General features: G+C 39.7%; 1 protein-coding gene across 5 annotated transcripts in view; it reads left to right on the top strand.

Moving 5' to 3' along the window:
* The window catches only part of DSE (dermatan sulfate epimerase), a 71424-nt gene that overhangs the window by 24987 nt on the left and 30085 nt on the right, over window positions 1-16352 (top strand). For 3 of the 5 annotated variants that reach the window (XM_046676733.1, XM_046676731.1, XM_046676732.1), the window contains exon 2: window positions 31-499. In XM_046676733.1, coding sequence (XP_046532689.1) covers window positions 84-499 — 416 coding nt within the window. In that variant the 5' untranslated portion in view covers window positions 31-83. Of the gene's footprint in view, window positions 1-30; window positions 500-16352 lie in introns of those variants that run through there. The other 2 variants (XM_046676734.1, XM_046676735.1) reach the window with 2 other exon arrangements.

The raw sequence follows: 16352 nt of genomic DNA, 5'->3' as shown, positions 1-16352 counted from the left end.
ATCCTCCTCCTTTTTTTTTTCCTCCTATAGGATCTTTCGAAGATGGTTTGGCTGCCTTGGAGATTTGGAGATCTGATGCCACGATGAAGACACACACACGGGGGGCTCCCAGTGTGTTTTTCATATATTTGTTTTGCTTTGTATCAGCCTACATCTCCGACGAGAACCCAGAAGTCATGATTCCCTTCACCAACGCTAACTATGACAGCCACCCGATGCTGTACTTCTCCAGGGCGGAGGTGGCGGAGCTCCAGCTCAGGGCCGCCAGCTCGCACGAGCACATTGCTGCCCGGCTCACGGAGGCGGTGCACACCATGCTGTCCAGCCCCTTGGAGTACCTCCCTCCCTGGGATCCCAAGGAGTACAGCGCCCGCTGGAATGAAATTTACGGCAACAACTTGGGTGCCTTGGCGATGTTCTGTGTGCTGTATCCTGAGAACATTGAAGCCCGAGACATGGCCAAAGACTACATGGAGAGGATGGCAGCTCAGCCTAGTTGGTAGATTTTTGTCTTTTTCTTCTTATTGTATTAACTCTGTAATTTATAGAAACGAATTTGCATCCAGACGAAATCTCAGGCCAGTTTTTCATATACTTGTATGTGTGCGCGCGCAAGTGCCGGCGAGAGTGAAGGAGAGGGGTTGCTATTTGCCTTACCGCTGGCTTATGAATGGTCCGTAGTTTCAAAAGACGTAGTAACTTCCTTGTTTAAAGTTAGAAGGAAAATATTTAGATACAGCTTAACCAAAGAAAAAGTAATTTGCTGAACTGAGTAAATAGTATCATTTTAATTGTTGAGAATTCTTCTCCGCTTAAGAATCATATATTACCATCACCTGGAGTTAGGTTCTGATTGAGCTCCAAGTGGCTAAAACCTTTTTCTAGGAAGAGATTTCAATCAGTTGATTTATTTGTGTTTTATGACAATAAGGAGCTAAAAGTAAATGATATGATTAACTTGCAATTTATAAACAAAAGCCTAGCCAATAACCAGCAAATTGCCCAAACCTATTGGAAAACCAGTGTTGTAATTGTGTGAGGAATTCTAATTGTGTAATAATTTACTTTCAGAAGTTCAAGATTTGAGAACAAATTTCCTGTCTTTTTTTTTTTGCTTAGTTTAAATTTATTTTGTTTATAATGAATGTGTCTACCTGCTTCCAAAAACATCTGGGATGCATTGATTAAACTAGAGATCCCATGGGTATTCTTACTTAAATGTGTTTTAATACACATTCATGGTTCTGTTGCACTAAAAACAATTACAAACTATATGAAATATCCTTTTAAAATTACGTATGCTGCTACATGTCATAGGGCTAGAGGGAACTCATTTTTAAATGCTTAGAAAAATCAGTGAATGCATTTAATGCTATGACGAATCACATCTTGCATGAATTACATGTCACATATCATGGGGGTGAAGAATGGTAGTTTATAAGCTTCCTGAATTCTGCCAATATGGTAAAGAAATTTAATTCTTCCTAAATTTCTGCTGATATGGTAAAGAATACTGTTTGCTTATAGAGTTTGAAGGATTTTCTGGAATTTCTTTATGAAAAAGTTGACATTGAGTCCATATCGGAGCTGATTTTTAAGGCTTGTTGTTAGGTATGTATAACCATTTTGAAGCTTACAATATTTTAGGCTGAAAAAAGCCTTTTTATTTTGTTTGTTTCAAAGCCGAAACATGTATGCAGTAGTTTCTGACTGACTCTAATTGATCTTATTTTATTCCTGACACTAAGAAAGAAAAGATGGATGGAAAATTTCTTTGATATTTAAACTACTAGACTCTCTTATCAAGTGTTACAATTGCTCATTTGACATTGTGCAACTGGTTAAAAATGGCAACCATATTTACTTTATTTAGAAAAAAATCTTTGTTGTCTATAAGAGTACTTTTTCTTTTAAAGTCCTTTCTGTTTTAGGTAGATAAGTGAAATTTGACAGGTTAAGACACTGATGAAAATGTTCCAGAGTGATAGTTACTGTAAAAAGCCATCTATTTCACCTCATAAAAGAGTTGCTGACTGTGAAGTACCATTTTTTCAAGAAGATTTTTTAAGCGCAAATACAATGACATTAAGAGAATTGCATAGGACTAGTATAATTGTATTGTTACAGTATAAAACATTCAGGCATATAAATACCAACTTGAATAATGCTGTCATTAGAGAGAATTAGACTCCTATAATAAAAGAAGGAAAATAAATAACTTCAAATAAAAATGATTAATTTTCATATAGTTTCTACAAGTTTATATTTACTGGTTATTGGAGATGTTTATAAATTTATGGGAGGACTAGTGCTTTATTCATGGCAATATTGGTGAAAATAGGTATAACTCTATGTCATTATCCAGTAACCCAAAAGCCAGTTTGTGACATCATAGAGCTGAACAGTAACTTCTTTCTCTTGACCTTCTAGAAGGTTGAAGGTCAGAAATTAAGAGTTTACCTTTACATCTGGTTTCTAGTTCCAGAATTGATCCCAGCATAAAAAGTTGAGCTTCTAGAACATTTTGTCTTGGCAAGTACTGTTTCTGGGCTGTGCTTTTTAATGATTTTATGGAAATTTTAGCTTTTTAAAAGCTACCACACCCAACTCCTAGACTCTTAATTTTCATTTAGATTTGTAGTTGAACATAATCACTTTTTGACAACTTAAAATACTGTTAAATGTCATTATAGTTCAACCATCTCTGTTTAAATTAGCTAAATTGTATGTCCCCACTACGCACAAGGAAGTATATTGTGGGTGTTGTCATTGTCTTAGGATATAGTTCACCTATATTTGGTTTCAGAGGAAAAAAAAGACTAACTTTTATTTACAAAAGAGGTCAATAATTAATATGATGGAATTTTTAAAAAAAAGCTCCCCTTAGTGGCTTCATTAGACTGATACATTTGCTATTTTCCTTGAAGAGTATTTCTACTCTTTTGAAAACCAATGACTAGATTGTGTTCATTCACTTATTCAATCAACAAACATTTATTGAGCATCTATTGTGTGTCATGCACTGTGCTGGGAATTCAAAGATGAAATAGCCCAGTAATTTTATAATTTGCACCTGGGGTAAGGGGTGCAAACATTGGATGTTTGAGACCTCAGCTAGAGATATGTCCTCAGCTCAGAAATGAGTGTAAGGATTGCTTAACGAGGAGTTTCATTAGTTTTTGTTTATGACTAACTTAAAGGTTTGTATCATGCTCCTCTCTGGTGCACTAGAAAAGCGCCACCTCTGGAGTCACACTGTGTGGATTTGACTCCCTCCTCCCCACTGTTCATCTGTGTTACTTCAGGCTAATTTACTTAACTTGTCTGAGCCTTAGCATCTTGAAGTGTAAAGAGGCAATCACAGCAGGATCTACCACATGGGGTTGTTAGGAGGATCCCATGAGATTATGTAAAGTGCTTAGCACAGTTCCTGTTACACAGTCAGTCTTCAATAAGTAAGAATAATGATAGTTACCATTACTACTTACCTAGTACTTTAACTCTGCTTTATAATTTCGTATATGTAGGCTCTAAGGAAATAGTATTTGTTTGGAATTTATTTGGAGGTTTTACTCATCTTTGTTCAAATTGTTCTGAAAAGTAGAACATCTGTTTAACTCGTAAAATTTTACTTTCGTCTTTGTTCCAAACTTTCAGTGACGCTCCCTGGGCCCTTTTTTATGCATTCAAGAATCTGATGATAACACCAGTGGAGAATCCTTAGGGGAAAGTAAAAGTGATGTGCCTTTTGTCTGGTGTTAAAAAGATGTACTCTGAGATATAGATGCATACAAATTTATTAATGTGGTTCATTTCATTTGAGTACTTTATAAACAAATAACTAAAAGATCACATCTATAGGTTCACTTATTTAAGAATCTTGAGCCGTTGTAAAAGAAAAGTTAATTTGAAAATATTATCTAATTCTACTGATCTTGTAATGTGTCTGTCTGATAAAACATACTACAAAGTAGAAAGGGGATGTGATAGATAATGTTGATGGTGGTGATTGAAAAACAGTGACATGCAAAGCTCCTTTCTGCTTTTTGCGTTGTAATTGTGTGTTTCCTAGTGCCTAGACGGTTGGGTACCACAGACAGATGAGACATCTCTATGTGCTGTATCTGCCTTTGCAGAAATGCCGCATCCTCTCTCAGAAGCCCTCTCTCCTTTGTTCTTCTCCTTTCTGTTAATGCTCATACATTCTTCATGACAGTAAAAGTAACAGAGTCATTTAAGCTTCTTTCGTAACTTAGTTCTAAAAATCAAATTTAAAAAGATGTTTTTTAATCTATATGTATAAAATGGTAAATTATTTTTAACATCACCAATAGTGTTTTTGACCTTTGAATTAAGCCTTTTTTCCCCTATGGAGCTCATTTTCCAAATGAGCTAGGATTTGGGTTGCAGTTGGCTCTCTGGTGTATAAAAGCTTGATTAGAACCTAATATACAACCACTTTAAGAAGGTTTAATGAGCTGAGAGCATCAATCTAGGGCTCGTAACAATAGCAAATGCATTTTATTGCACTTAAAGTGTATTCATTTTTTATATAACATCACCTAGTCACTAGAGCAGTTTCCCTGTATACCAGTTGGCACACGGGAGTATTCTCATTTATAAATGGTTGCTTTCTGCATTGAATCCTTACATAGTTAAGAAAAAATAAAAGAACACAATTGGAACTCAAATAACTAAAAGTTCATCAGTTTTTTTTTTTCCTCAAGAGCTTAAACTTTAAGGTAGGAAAATAACAAAAGCAGTTCTTAGTAGAGATTTAAAAGATTTCCAAAAAGTCAACTTTTAGGATGAGTTTTTGGTGTCAGCACATATTACTCTACTTTCCTAAAATTTTCATAATACATATGTATATTTTTATTTATTTATACTTAATTCTACTATACCTTTCCCCCAAAAGGTTAAGGAAACGTAAAATACAAGATTCAAATTAGAATTAGTTGAGAAAGTAAAGACTGGAAGAAAAGGTTGGGGGCACCACCTGGTCTAGGAATGGGACAGCTGCTGAAATGCATCTTCCATGAGCCGGCCACAAGTGGGCCTGGGCTTTTTTCATAGCAAAGAAAGTAGTCTCAGTCCATTTGGAAGTATACCATGTCCATGTGATTAATACAGATCAGTTACTCTGTCAAGCTACTACTCTTGACCCAAGGATCAGAAAGAAATTTCTCCTGGAGTTTTCATGAAGAACCTTCACGATACTCATGAACAGCCTTACAGTGAATGTGTGAGGAGTTGCACAGTGCTGTTTTTTTATCCAGACTAGACTGAGAGCTGGACCGTGTCTGTTTCGCTCATGTGTGTATCCAACCAGCACTTAGCACAGCATCAAGTACGTTTCTGTGGAATGAGTGAATGAATACTGGAGCATCCCTGGATGCAGGAACTCCAAAGTGAGGTTCACTAAAACTGGGGTGGAGGTAGAGGGGACGCACATATGGCTTAGCCCCAGGCCACATGTTTTTTCCTAGTCTAGCTTAATCTTTCAGTAGAATTTTGTATATGTAGAAAAATGAGATGACTGCTTATCTATCAGGCGGCCTCCCCATACATGTGTAGCTCACTGGAGCTCGGGATAGATGGGTTGGTGACCTTGGCATTACACTCCTCTGCAAGTTCTTACAGTGATCTTCTGTAGCTCAAAGAAAATGAAAAACTCATTCAATGATTATTGGAAACATTGAAGAAAGATGCAGTTGACTATATTTTACTTAATAATATGAAGAGATAAATGCACTTAAAAGAGACTTCAGACAGGATTGTAACAGAAAGGATTTGTTATTCAAGCTCTCGTTGATGGCATGTAGTTATCCCATGCACCTTTCTGAGCAACGGGCTTTTTGAGGCTTTTGTCTAAGCGTTGTAAACCCTGGGGAACGGGCCTAGCATAGCGGTCTTCAGAGGCAGAGCTGCGCCTGCATCTTGACTGTGCTGTTGTATTAGCTATGTGTCCTTTGGCAGGTTCCTTAGCCTCTGTAAACCTCAGTTTCTTCATCTTTAAATTGTGGACAGTTCTTCCCATGCAAGCAAGCTTGTTCCAATGATTAAATGAGATAAGGCATGTGAAGCTCTTAGCATTGTGTACCTGATGCATAGTTTTACTAAAAAGTTTACTATTATTACACAGAAATAGTTATGAATATGTAGCTTTATTCTTAACTTTCTTGATACACAGTACTCCATTTTACCTACTCTGTCACTCTGGAGGTGTGTTTTTGAGAAGTATTCCTTGCGAATCATTCTTTCCTCCTTTCTTTATAGGATTTTTTGCTTACTTATCGTCAGAAAATAAATCACAGAGGAAAGAAATTACTTCACTCTTGCTTTGGAGCCAGTTAGCTACAGGAAATCAGAACTGGTGAGGGAAACAAAGAAAGTTGAACTTTTGGACAGAGAAGTAATTGTAATTCTATTCACAACAGAATGTATTAAATCCTTGCCTGTAGATTGCAAACTTCTGGAGAGTGACATCTGAGGAAGTATTTGCAAAATAAAATATAATAAAATAATAAAGTAAAATAAAGAGGAAAAAAAGGAAAAGGAAAGAAAAGCCTGTGGCATATTGAAATGAACCGATCAGTTTCATTCCTGTACATTCCAAAATGGAGACAGGGGGTGCCTGTCTCTCTCAGCAAAGCCTGCTATGCTCCAAATGCAATTCCCTACAGCTGTTTCACAGGCTTTTTACTTTTCCACCTTGCATGTTAAGGCTGGGGATCAAAGTGGGGAAGGATATAGCTGGGCCCCAACATGTGGAGCCACAGCATTGTGAGTAAAAAGATCAGGTTTTCCTCATGACCTTACAGTGGTAAAGACTGGCAAGCTTAGCCCAGAATGCACCTGGAATCCATTGGATTCAAGGAAACAAATCCAGTGGACTCAAGGAAACAACGGCTGGGCTCTCAAAAAACCCAGCCCCAAATTTCTGGGTTTTTTTCTCATTCATGTTTTTTCTTCCTTTTGCTCTTTCCCTTCCCTCTCTCTTTCTGCTTGTCTTTTTCTCTGTTCCTTTCATTCTATAACTGAAAGAAAATTATCCCCCTTTACCCATTTCAGATCCTTGGAAATAGAAGGCTAAAATTGATGACTACAAGGAACCTGGCCATTGGGAATTCCCTTCTTGAGCATCATTTAATTAGCAGGTTGTTGCCAGCATTGTTCCAAATGAAGATGTTAGGCAAGAATCAAGGTCAGATGACCGTGGCAAGAGGAAGCATGTGAAGATTTGCTCAGAGAGAGGCGAGGTCAGATGTGCAGGTTAGCTGAGCATCTCATTTGGAATGTGATTTTTCAATACATGACAAGTAAACGGTTCTCCATCTATTTCAAATGCAAGTGAGGATAAGATAGTTTTAATAATGCTTCTTTCTAACAACAAATTTAGGATATTTTATAACAGCTGTCATCATACACAATTAAAAGAAATCCAGAGTTAGTTTTATTTGTGGGATCTGTTTGTTGTTTGACTCTAGGATTCAGTATTGGTACAGCCCTCAACTTATCTCCATGATGAGTAAGACCTTCAGCTTGTCTCCATGGTGAGTGAGGCCCTCAACTGTCTCCATGATAAGTGACTTGCTGTCTCCTACCTCCCACCCTTTTAATGTCCTTTGTTGCCTTTTTAAATGCAACATGGGCTTTGGAATTGCCAGAGGGAGCTGAGCTTAAGGCCAGAGGAATCCTCACCCTACTTTTGATGGGGCTCTAAGTCACTGCCCTGCACCCCATATATACAAACAAAGAACATGAATGTATTAAGTTCCACACAGTTTTACAATCTGGCTCTTAAATTTTTCTATTAAAAACTTGCCAAGCATGATCTTTAAATTTTGTGCATTCCTTGCTCCATGTCTTGAGGGAAAATGTTAGTTGGCAAGTGCTACATATATATCCTGTATCCTATTTCAATAATGCTTCAAAAATCATTGTTTATAAGTTGGCTTTATCTATTACGTGAGATAACTATTCAGTTCTAACGCCGCTTAAGATGTAGGGTCTTGTGGACATTAAGTTCTTACTAATGCTCTATAGAGATTTATAACTAGTAGAGAGCAATAATGACATGAGTATGCTTGTGGAGTCTTCCATAAAGCTGGATAGCTCACTTTACCTCAGTTACCGTCAGAATGGCTTTTTACTTCTTCATCTCCTTCTGCCATATCCATGAAAGGAGCACATCTTAGCCATACTTAACACAGTCTCTCTCATCTCTCTTTCCTTTTCCTTTCCAGTGTCAACAAGCTGGCTTAGGACAGCAGGAGGAGACAGAGTCAGGGGCCAGATCATTGCTTATCCCACATAAGCCTGGGGTTTAGAAACTTTGTGTGTGGGACGGCTTGGCGGGGAGAAATCAGGAGGAGGGGGGCTAGGTAGAAGTTTATAATAGTAGTCTAGGAAGGAAGTGAGACCACAGCTAAGACAGTGAGGGTGCCGAGAAGAAGGAATGGATTTAAGAGACCTTTAGGACAGAGAATCTACGCCGACATTGATTAGATATGGGACACTTTCTCAAGGTGTGATTTTTTTCATCAAAATCATATAGGTATTCTTAAAAAGCTAGAGTTCTGGGCCCTACCCAGACTCAGTGAATCACCTTTCTTGGAGTAGGCCAAAGAACCTGCCCTTTTAACAAGTTACTGTGTGATCTGGAAGCATGCTGAAATTTAATAGTACGGGAAAGGGGGGTGTAAAGAATGGTGCTTGGTTTTCGTCTTGGATGAATGGCTGCACAGTGATGCCCAGCTGAGATAGGGAATATAGGAGAGAGAGGATAGTTCACGTTTTTACATGTCATTTTGTGTCACTGTTTCTTCTCTCCACTTTATCTGTCTCACTTTGTCTCTGTTGAGATCACCAGCTGTGTGGACAGATGACTTTCAAAGCCCTCTGCCCCTGTTATCATTACAAGGGCTTGTAGGTACCCTTGGCAAATCTCTTGGTGTATATTTATTATGATCATTTTTAGGACCTCCTGAGCATTTCTGTTCATTCTTACATGTTCCCCCTCTTCCACTTTCACCTGTTCTGTGGCTTTTGCACTGCTGCTGCCACACTCTTCACCCCTAGCCATTTTTCTCCTCCTTCCCTGATCTTCAGGTCTTCACTCTTGCTACTCTGTGAATGCATTTTGCTGCTGTTTGTGTCATTGTTGAATGTGGGTGAGCACTTCAGGAAAACGTATCTTTAGGTGGTAAAAAAAAAATAAAATAACGTCAGCCTGTCATCCCTGTCACCATAAAACGTGTCCCTATCCAGAGCTTACAGATTTTTTAATGTCTTTATTTTCCAAGACTGTTGTGATTTTAGTCTTTTAAGCTTTTCAGTGACAGGCATTGACGTGTATCTCCCCAGTGGTCCACTTGGGCCATGTGTGCTGGCATTTTCAACTCTGCCCTGAGTCTGGTGGCAGTAAGTTAAAGAGCAGCTCTGAGCTGGCCTTTCTACCTGCAAGGATCCTGGACTGATTCATCTCTTTTCTTCCTCCTTTTCCTCCAACACTACCCAGACTTAGGATCAGTTTAACTTCTCCTATAACACCTTCTCTAGCTCCTCATCCCTGTCAAGTCCCATAGTTATTATTTTTCTTGGGACTCAGTGGTTTGCAGTAGTACCAGAGTTACTTACCTGGTTCTCTGATCAGAAGTGTGTCTTCAAGATGCAGCCCCAAAGAAACTTCTTTGTAGAACCCTCCTGGACTCCAGCCTGTACCCCTGCCCTGGCCAATGTGATTCAGACACACCAAGGAACCCAAGCAAAACTCTTACAAGATGTTTGGCCTCCACTGTAATTCTTGGTTTATTTGTTTGCCTCTCCCACTGGCACATAAGCTTACTGAGGGTAGCACCATCATCATGTTTAATTTTGTGTCCTGAGAGCCAAATATGGTGTACAGGCCACCAAGTCACTTATAAGTCATACTGAATGAATGAATGGTCTTATTTTGACTGAGAGGTTAAGCTTACAAAGAGTGGAAGTCCTGGATCTGTATACAACTTTGAATCCAATGAGTTCCTTGTACACTGTGGATGCTCACTTTGACTCTGAAGACCTGCCTGTTTCAGCCTGTAATCGCATTGGTATTATACCTTTGGCCCACTTGGAGGCTGGGAGGAGGTATGTCAGGATTTGACATCTCCATGCCTAGTTTACCAGAGGTTCTTGGATTACCCGCTCTTTGAAGTGCTCCTCCTGCACCTGGTAGTTTCTCCTCCCTAATCCCTTGAATTTTGGCATCCATCATCTCAACATGTATGTAATATTCATGGGTGCTCCTTCTCAGGTAACTTCCATAGAATTTTGTTTTTATTCACTTTAAAGCCACCTGCTTCAGTCTTTAAAATGAATGATAGCGATGTTAGGTGGTGGGAGGTGATACTTCATTGGAACTAAGAGCAAGGACTATGGAGCCAGAATGCCTGTGTTCTAACCCCATTTATGAGCTGTGTGACCTGGAACATGTTACTTGCCTTCTCCATGACTCAGTTTCTTCATCCGTAAATTGGTGATAAATATAATACCTGCCTCATAATGTTTGGAGGATTAAGTGAGTTAATGAAACAGTGACTGGCATAAGATATTAGCTCTTATGGTTATCTTTATTACTTTTCTTATATTTTGTGTTCATATAAATTGATGCAACAAAGGCGATTTTTCATTTACAAATAAATGTATGCTCTTTTTTTGTGTGTGTGAGGAAGATTGACGCTGAGCTAACATCTGTGCCAATCTTCCTCCATTTTATGTGGAATGCTGCCACAGCATGGCTTGAAGAGGAGTGCAAGGTCTGCACCCAGGATCTGAACCTGTGAACCCTGGGCTGCCGAAGCACAGCACACGAGCCACCAGGCCGGCCCCATGCACCTATTTGTTTTATGTAAATTTATTGTGTACTCACTCTGTCCTAGGCATTTTGCTAGGTATTGGGGATATGAAAATTCGAGGACAAGTTATACTTCTTGGCTGGAGTTGTTGATACATGGAACATATGAACTAATAGACAATGCCAACAATAAATGCTGTGATTGGGAAAGCACAGTGTGTAATGGGAAGACAGAGGGGTAGGGTACTTTGCCCAACATTGGAGCATCAGAGAGGGCTATCCCTATTGAGGCCTGAAGGGAAAGAGTGTGTTTGATTGTTCCGAGCAGAAGTAACTGATGTTCAGAGGCTGTGACATAAGAAAGCAGAGTGCTTTTGAGGAACTGAAAATTTAGCGTAGGGAGGAGACTAGCAAGCGTTGAGGCTTTGAGTAGAGATCCCAGTGCTGCAAGGCCTTGTCCACCATGTGAAGGAGCTTGGACTTTTATCACAAGCATCGGGAGGCTGTTGAAGGGTTTTAACAGGGCGGTGACATGGTCAGATTTGTGTGTGTGTGGCTTTTTAACTTTTGCATTGTAAAATAAAAGTAGAACACTATATGAAGAAATGTGTAGCCTAGTAGAGTATTTTAAAGCAAATGCCCTGGTAACCACAGCACAGATCAAGAAATAGAACTTTGCCAGCCACCACCCTGAGTAGCCCCTCCACGGGCCCTGTCCCAATCACAGCTCCCTCTGTCCCCACAAAGAATACCCTGGCTTCCACAGTCATCACATTCTTGTGTTTCTTTATAGTTCATTCAGGTGTGCGTCCCAGGCACAAGTTTAGTTTTGCTCATTTTTTAAAATATCTTTTAAGTCTTTTTTATCTGTGGTTTCCCCTCCATCTCTGTATTTTCGTTACAATTTATCTATGGAAGAAACTGGGCCCTTTGACCTGTGCAGCTTCCCACAGTCTGGATGTTGCTGATTGCGTGTTCAAGGTACAGCCCTGTGAGTTCCTCCGTCCTTAGTGTTTCCTGCAGACTGACAGCTGGATGCCAAGGCTTTATCCAACTCTGTTTTGATCACTTTGACACAAGCGTAGGTGGTGGCTATTCTCTCATCAGGAGACATAAAATGGCTGCTGGTTTCTCCATGTGACAGATTTGTGTGTTTGGAAGAATCTCTGACCCCATGTGGAGAGTAGACTGTGAAGGTCAAACTAGGAAGACCAGTTAGACCTTTTGTGTTTATCCAGATGAGAGCCTGGAATAGGGGCTCTGAGAGTGGAAAGAAATGATAGGTTCCAAAAAGGTTTAAGAATTAGCATGTCTTAAGACTTGACCATTGTATTTGAAGAAAAGAGGACAAAGAAATTTCATTATGGGATGCTGAGAGGGTGGTGGGAACTTTCAGTGAGACTGTTAACACTTGAAACTGTTAGAAACGCTAATAAAGGTTTTGGTTTGGGATATACCTGGTTTGAAGTGCCTGTGGACCCAAGAGGAGATGTCACGTTCACATCTCAAGCATTATTTATAGCTACTTCCTATTTGGCAGTAGTGTGTTGTGACTTTAAAAAAAAACTGTTATCTCCAGAAGAAAAATGTTTAGCCAATATAAAATATGCGTTCAAGTACAACATGCACAGTTTCTGTTGATGATAGAAAATTGTAGAAGGAGAGTTCAAGGAAGGTCAGCTTTAATTAAAGTAGGCCTACTACAATAAATAAATGAATAACAACCAGAAGAATGAAAAGTTAAGATGCTGGTAGAGCATTACAGCCAATGGGTGTCCTCAAATCACTTTCTGGAGTTGAAGCCAAAAATGAAACATTGCACAGGTGGCGTTCCCGGAGAAAAGCATCAACTTGAGTGAATTTTTCTGTTTCTTCTGAAATGAAAAAAAAGGAAAAGGAAAAAGATTCTGGATGAAACATGGATAGCGATTTGGGCTTGTAACAATGTAGTGAGCAGTTTTAGTTCATTTCTGTGATTTGTGTACAGTAAATTCACTATTACAAGAAAAAATCTGAGGAAAGGAAGAGATAAGAATAAATCCACATGTATTGCTACAACCTTATATTAACTTAGTATCATCCTGCCCTAAACTTCTGGCCATAATTTTGAAAAATGACATGGAATTTACTATTTTGCTTTCTTTGGAGAGGCTGCTGTCATGGGAAAGATTTTGAAGTATTCCTGAATCCAGTTTGAATCTGTTGCTCTCTGCTTTTCTACTGTGGCTTGTCACTTGGTCCAAGAAGAGGGAGAGAATGTGGTCACATTCAGCCTTTGGGGTGGGGTCAACTTCTATTTTCAATGTGACAGATAACTCTAGATCTGAAACTTGGGAGTGCTTAAAGCCCACGGCATGTTGAAGATAGCTAACAAGTTTGGCTCATGATTTAGTTTATTCACTAGTTCTGTTTTGTGGCAACATATGAGATAGCACATCCTCCAAATTTTTGGTGATTCACAAAGAATAATCGTAAAATGACTTTTTCCATTTTCCTGCCAAATTACTTTTTAAAAAGTACTCTATGAAACTGTGACCCCAGGACATGAAGTAAGATAAACATTACCGGTACAGGGTGCCGTTCATAGGCATTATTTCATTATCTCTCTTGAATGTAATTGGCCTCAAAGCCAAACAAAATGGTTTTGAGGGGGCATGAGAGATGTTTTCTTGTTTTTCTGCACAGTGATAAATTACTTTTCGCCCCTGACTTGACTGCCTGGGCCCATTTGATGTCCCACATCTGCCTCCGTCATACCGTACCTTCTGCCCTCTACTTTGAACATTCTGAACTTCTCTGGTGTGCTGGGTTCCTTCCTGATGACCTCACAGTGGGAGTTTCCCTCAGTGCTGGCTCCAGACCCTGTGTGGGAAAGTGCTCGGGGCAGCCTGGGTCTCAACCCTGTTCCATGCACTGAAGCAGGCCCTGGACCTGGCTCCTCTCTGCCTGCAGGATGTATCCGATGGGCTGCTTGTTTGGTGTCACATTTACCCTCTAAAACAGTGGTTTTCAACTCTCTTTGACTGTGACCCACAGTAAGAAACAAAGTGTACATCACAACCCTATATATACCCACAACTTTAACGCTACATGTGTAAATATATAAGTAAAAGTTGCACGAATCAGCCCTTGTATTTAAGTCGTGCTTTGCACTCTATTATTTTCTATTCTAGTTCATTCCATTAAATTCCACTAAAAATATGCTGGTTGTAACCTGCTCTGTTCATTTCACAATCTATTAATACTTGTGATTTATAATTTGAGAACTCTGCCTAACATTGTGATAAACACGTGATTCCCTTTCAGCGAATCCCTTCTTAATATGCCCCTTCTTGAACATCACCAGTTACGGGACTGCTTCTCTTTGAGGTGGCCTCTTTATTCCATAATTCTAATGTTTAGAGTACTTGGTCCTAAAATATATTAGGACGCATCTTTTTTTCATTAGGAAACAGTGCAAGTCTGTGATTAACGATTGCATTTCAGGTTTCCAGGGATGAGTGGAATGAATTCTTCAGCACATTATTTCCTATTGGTCCCCAGGACAAAATCAGCCACAGTTCATTCACTGCTTTAAACAGGCAATATCAGCAAAACCTTTAAAAGGCGGGCTGGCCCAATGGCACAGCAGTTAAGTTTGCACGTTCCGCTTCCTGGCGGCCCAGGGTTTGCCGGTTTGGATCCTGGGTGTGGACACGGCACTGCTTGGCAAAAAGCCATGCTGTGGTAGGCATCCCACTTATAAAAAATAGAGGAAGATGGGCATGGATGTTAGCTCAGGGCCAGGCTTCCTCAGCAAAAAGAGGAAGATTGGCAGTAGTTAGCTCAGGGCTAATCTTTCTCAAAAAAAAAAAAAAGGCATATTGTAGAAGAGAAAAATTTTGATAAAGCATTAAAAAGTGGGAATCTTGGGTAAATATAAACCTGACTGAGGAGACCATAAGAGAAAGTAAAATATTGTTTCATGTATCCTAGTCTCATTTTGGTTTCCATATTTTTCTACCATTAGGGCAGCAAGATTTAGCAATTTGAGTACAATTTTTGCCATTGTTAAAGTGCCTTTCACTTTTTAAACTTTTTATCACAGATAATTCTTTGCCCTTTTGCATGTTGTATTGTCAGAATATTAAGAGATTGCCCTTTAAAATAAATGGGAGTAGGGGCTGGCCCAGTGGTGTAGCGGTTAAGTTTGCACATTCCGCTTTGGCGGCCTTGGGTTCGCCAGTGCAGATCCCCGGTGTGGATCTACACACTGCTTATCAAGCCATGCTGAGGCAGGAGTCCCACATTATAAAGTAGAGGAAGATGGGCACGGATGTTAGCTCAGGGCCAGTCTTCCTCAGCAAAAAGAGGAGGATTGGCAGCAGATGTTAGCTCAGGGTTAATCTTCCTCAAAAAATAAATAAAATAAATGGGAGTAACTGCATGTTCAGGCAGTGGCAGGAAGAGGGAGGGTACAAGATGGCAACGATGGCAGGTCAGATTCTTTAAGGTCAGAGTATTCATTCCTAGGGCAGCCATAACAAAGCACCACAGACTGGGTGGCTTAAAACACACAGAAATTGATTTTCTCACAGTTTTGGAGGCTGAAAGTCTGAAATCAAGGTGTCAGCAGGGTTGGTTCCTTCTGGAGACTCTGAGGGAGAAGCTGCCCCATACCGCTCTCCTAGCTTTGAGTGGCTGTAGGCACACCTTGGCATTCCTTGGCTTGTAGATGCAGCCTTCATTCTCGCACATACCATCCACTACCAACATGTGTACGCTTCTTATCCCTCCATCCTTCCAAAGTAGACATGCCGTAATTTTCATTAGATGAATGTTGTGTTTGCCTATTTTAACAAGGCAAAAGCTATTGACAGCTGGACCATATCGTATACTATGATCACTTTTCAATTTGTATACAACTTTCACTTTCTTTAGGATTAATAACAGCTTTCTTGTTTTATTTCCTTAGTCTCCTATATATTTGTCAGTAATTACCAACCAGACTCTCACTGTTATGAAAGTCTTCACTCAACCCACTCATAGAAGTTCTTAATAAGACGTTATTCTTAACAATTCATCTTCTTGAGGAAGTCACCGCCAGAGCCTTGTGACGTGCTGTGCTCTAGATCTGCGGTACGGCTGCTGACTGGTTCTCCTTCTCTGTCTTGTATTGGATCCCCTGTGCTACAAGTCTCATGTTGTTTTCTTTTTTGGTCTATATCCTAATTTGGGTGGAGAAATTCTCCACTGGTTTCCAGAGAAAGTGTTCTTGAGAGGTAAATTTTGAAAACTTGGATGTCTCTGTGCGTTTATTCTGCCCTTGTGCTTAAATGGTAGCTTGGCTGGGTATGGAATTCTAGTCTGGGAATCATCTCTCTGAGTGTTGGAGGCATTGCTCCGTTGTCTTCCAGATTCTTGTGCTGTTGAGACGTCTGATCCCACTCTAATTCTTGATGCTCTGAATGACATCTGATTTTTCTCTCAGAAGCTTTCAGAGTCTTTTCTGTGCCACCAGTGTTAGGAAATTCTG

Source organism: Equus quagga, chromosome 11, assembly GCF_021613505.1.
Source record: "Equus quagga isolate Etosha38 chromosome 11, UCLA_HA_Equagga_1.0, whole genome shotgun sequence".
NCBI lineage: Eukaryota > Metazoa > Chordata > Mammalia > Perissodactyla > Equidae > Equus > Equus quagga.
The sequence above is the reverse complement of the archived record's forward strand: the minus strand, read 5'-3'. Positions and strand labels throughout refer to the sequence as shown.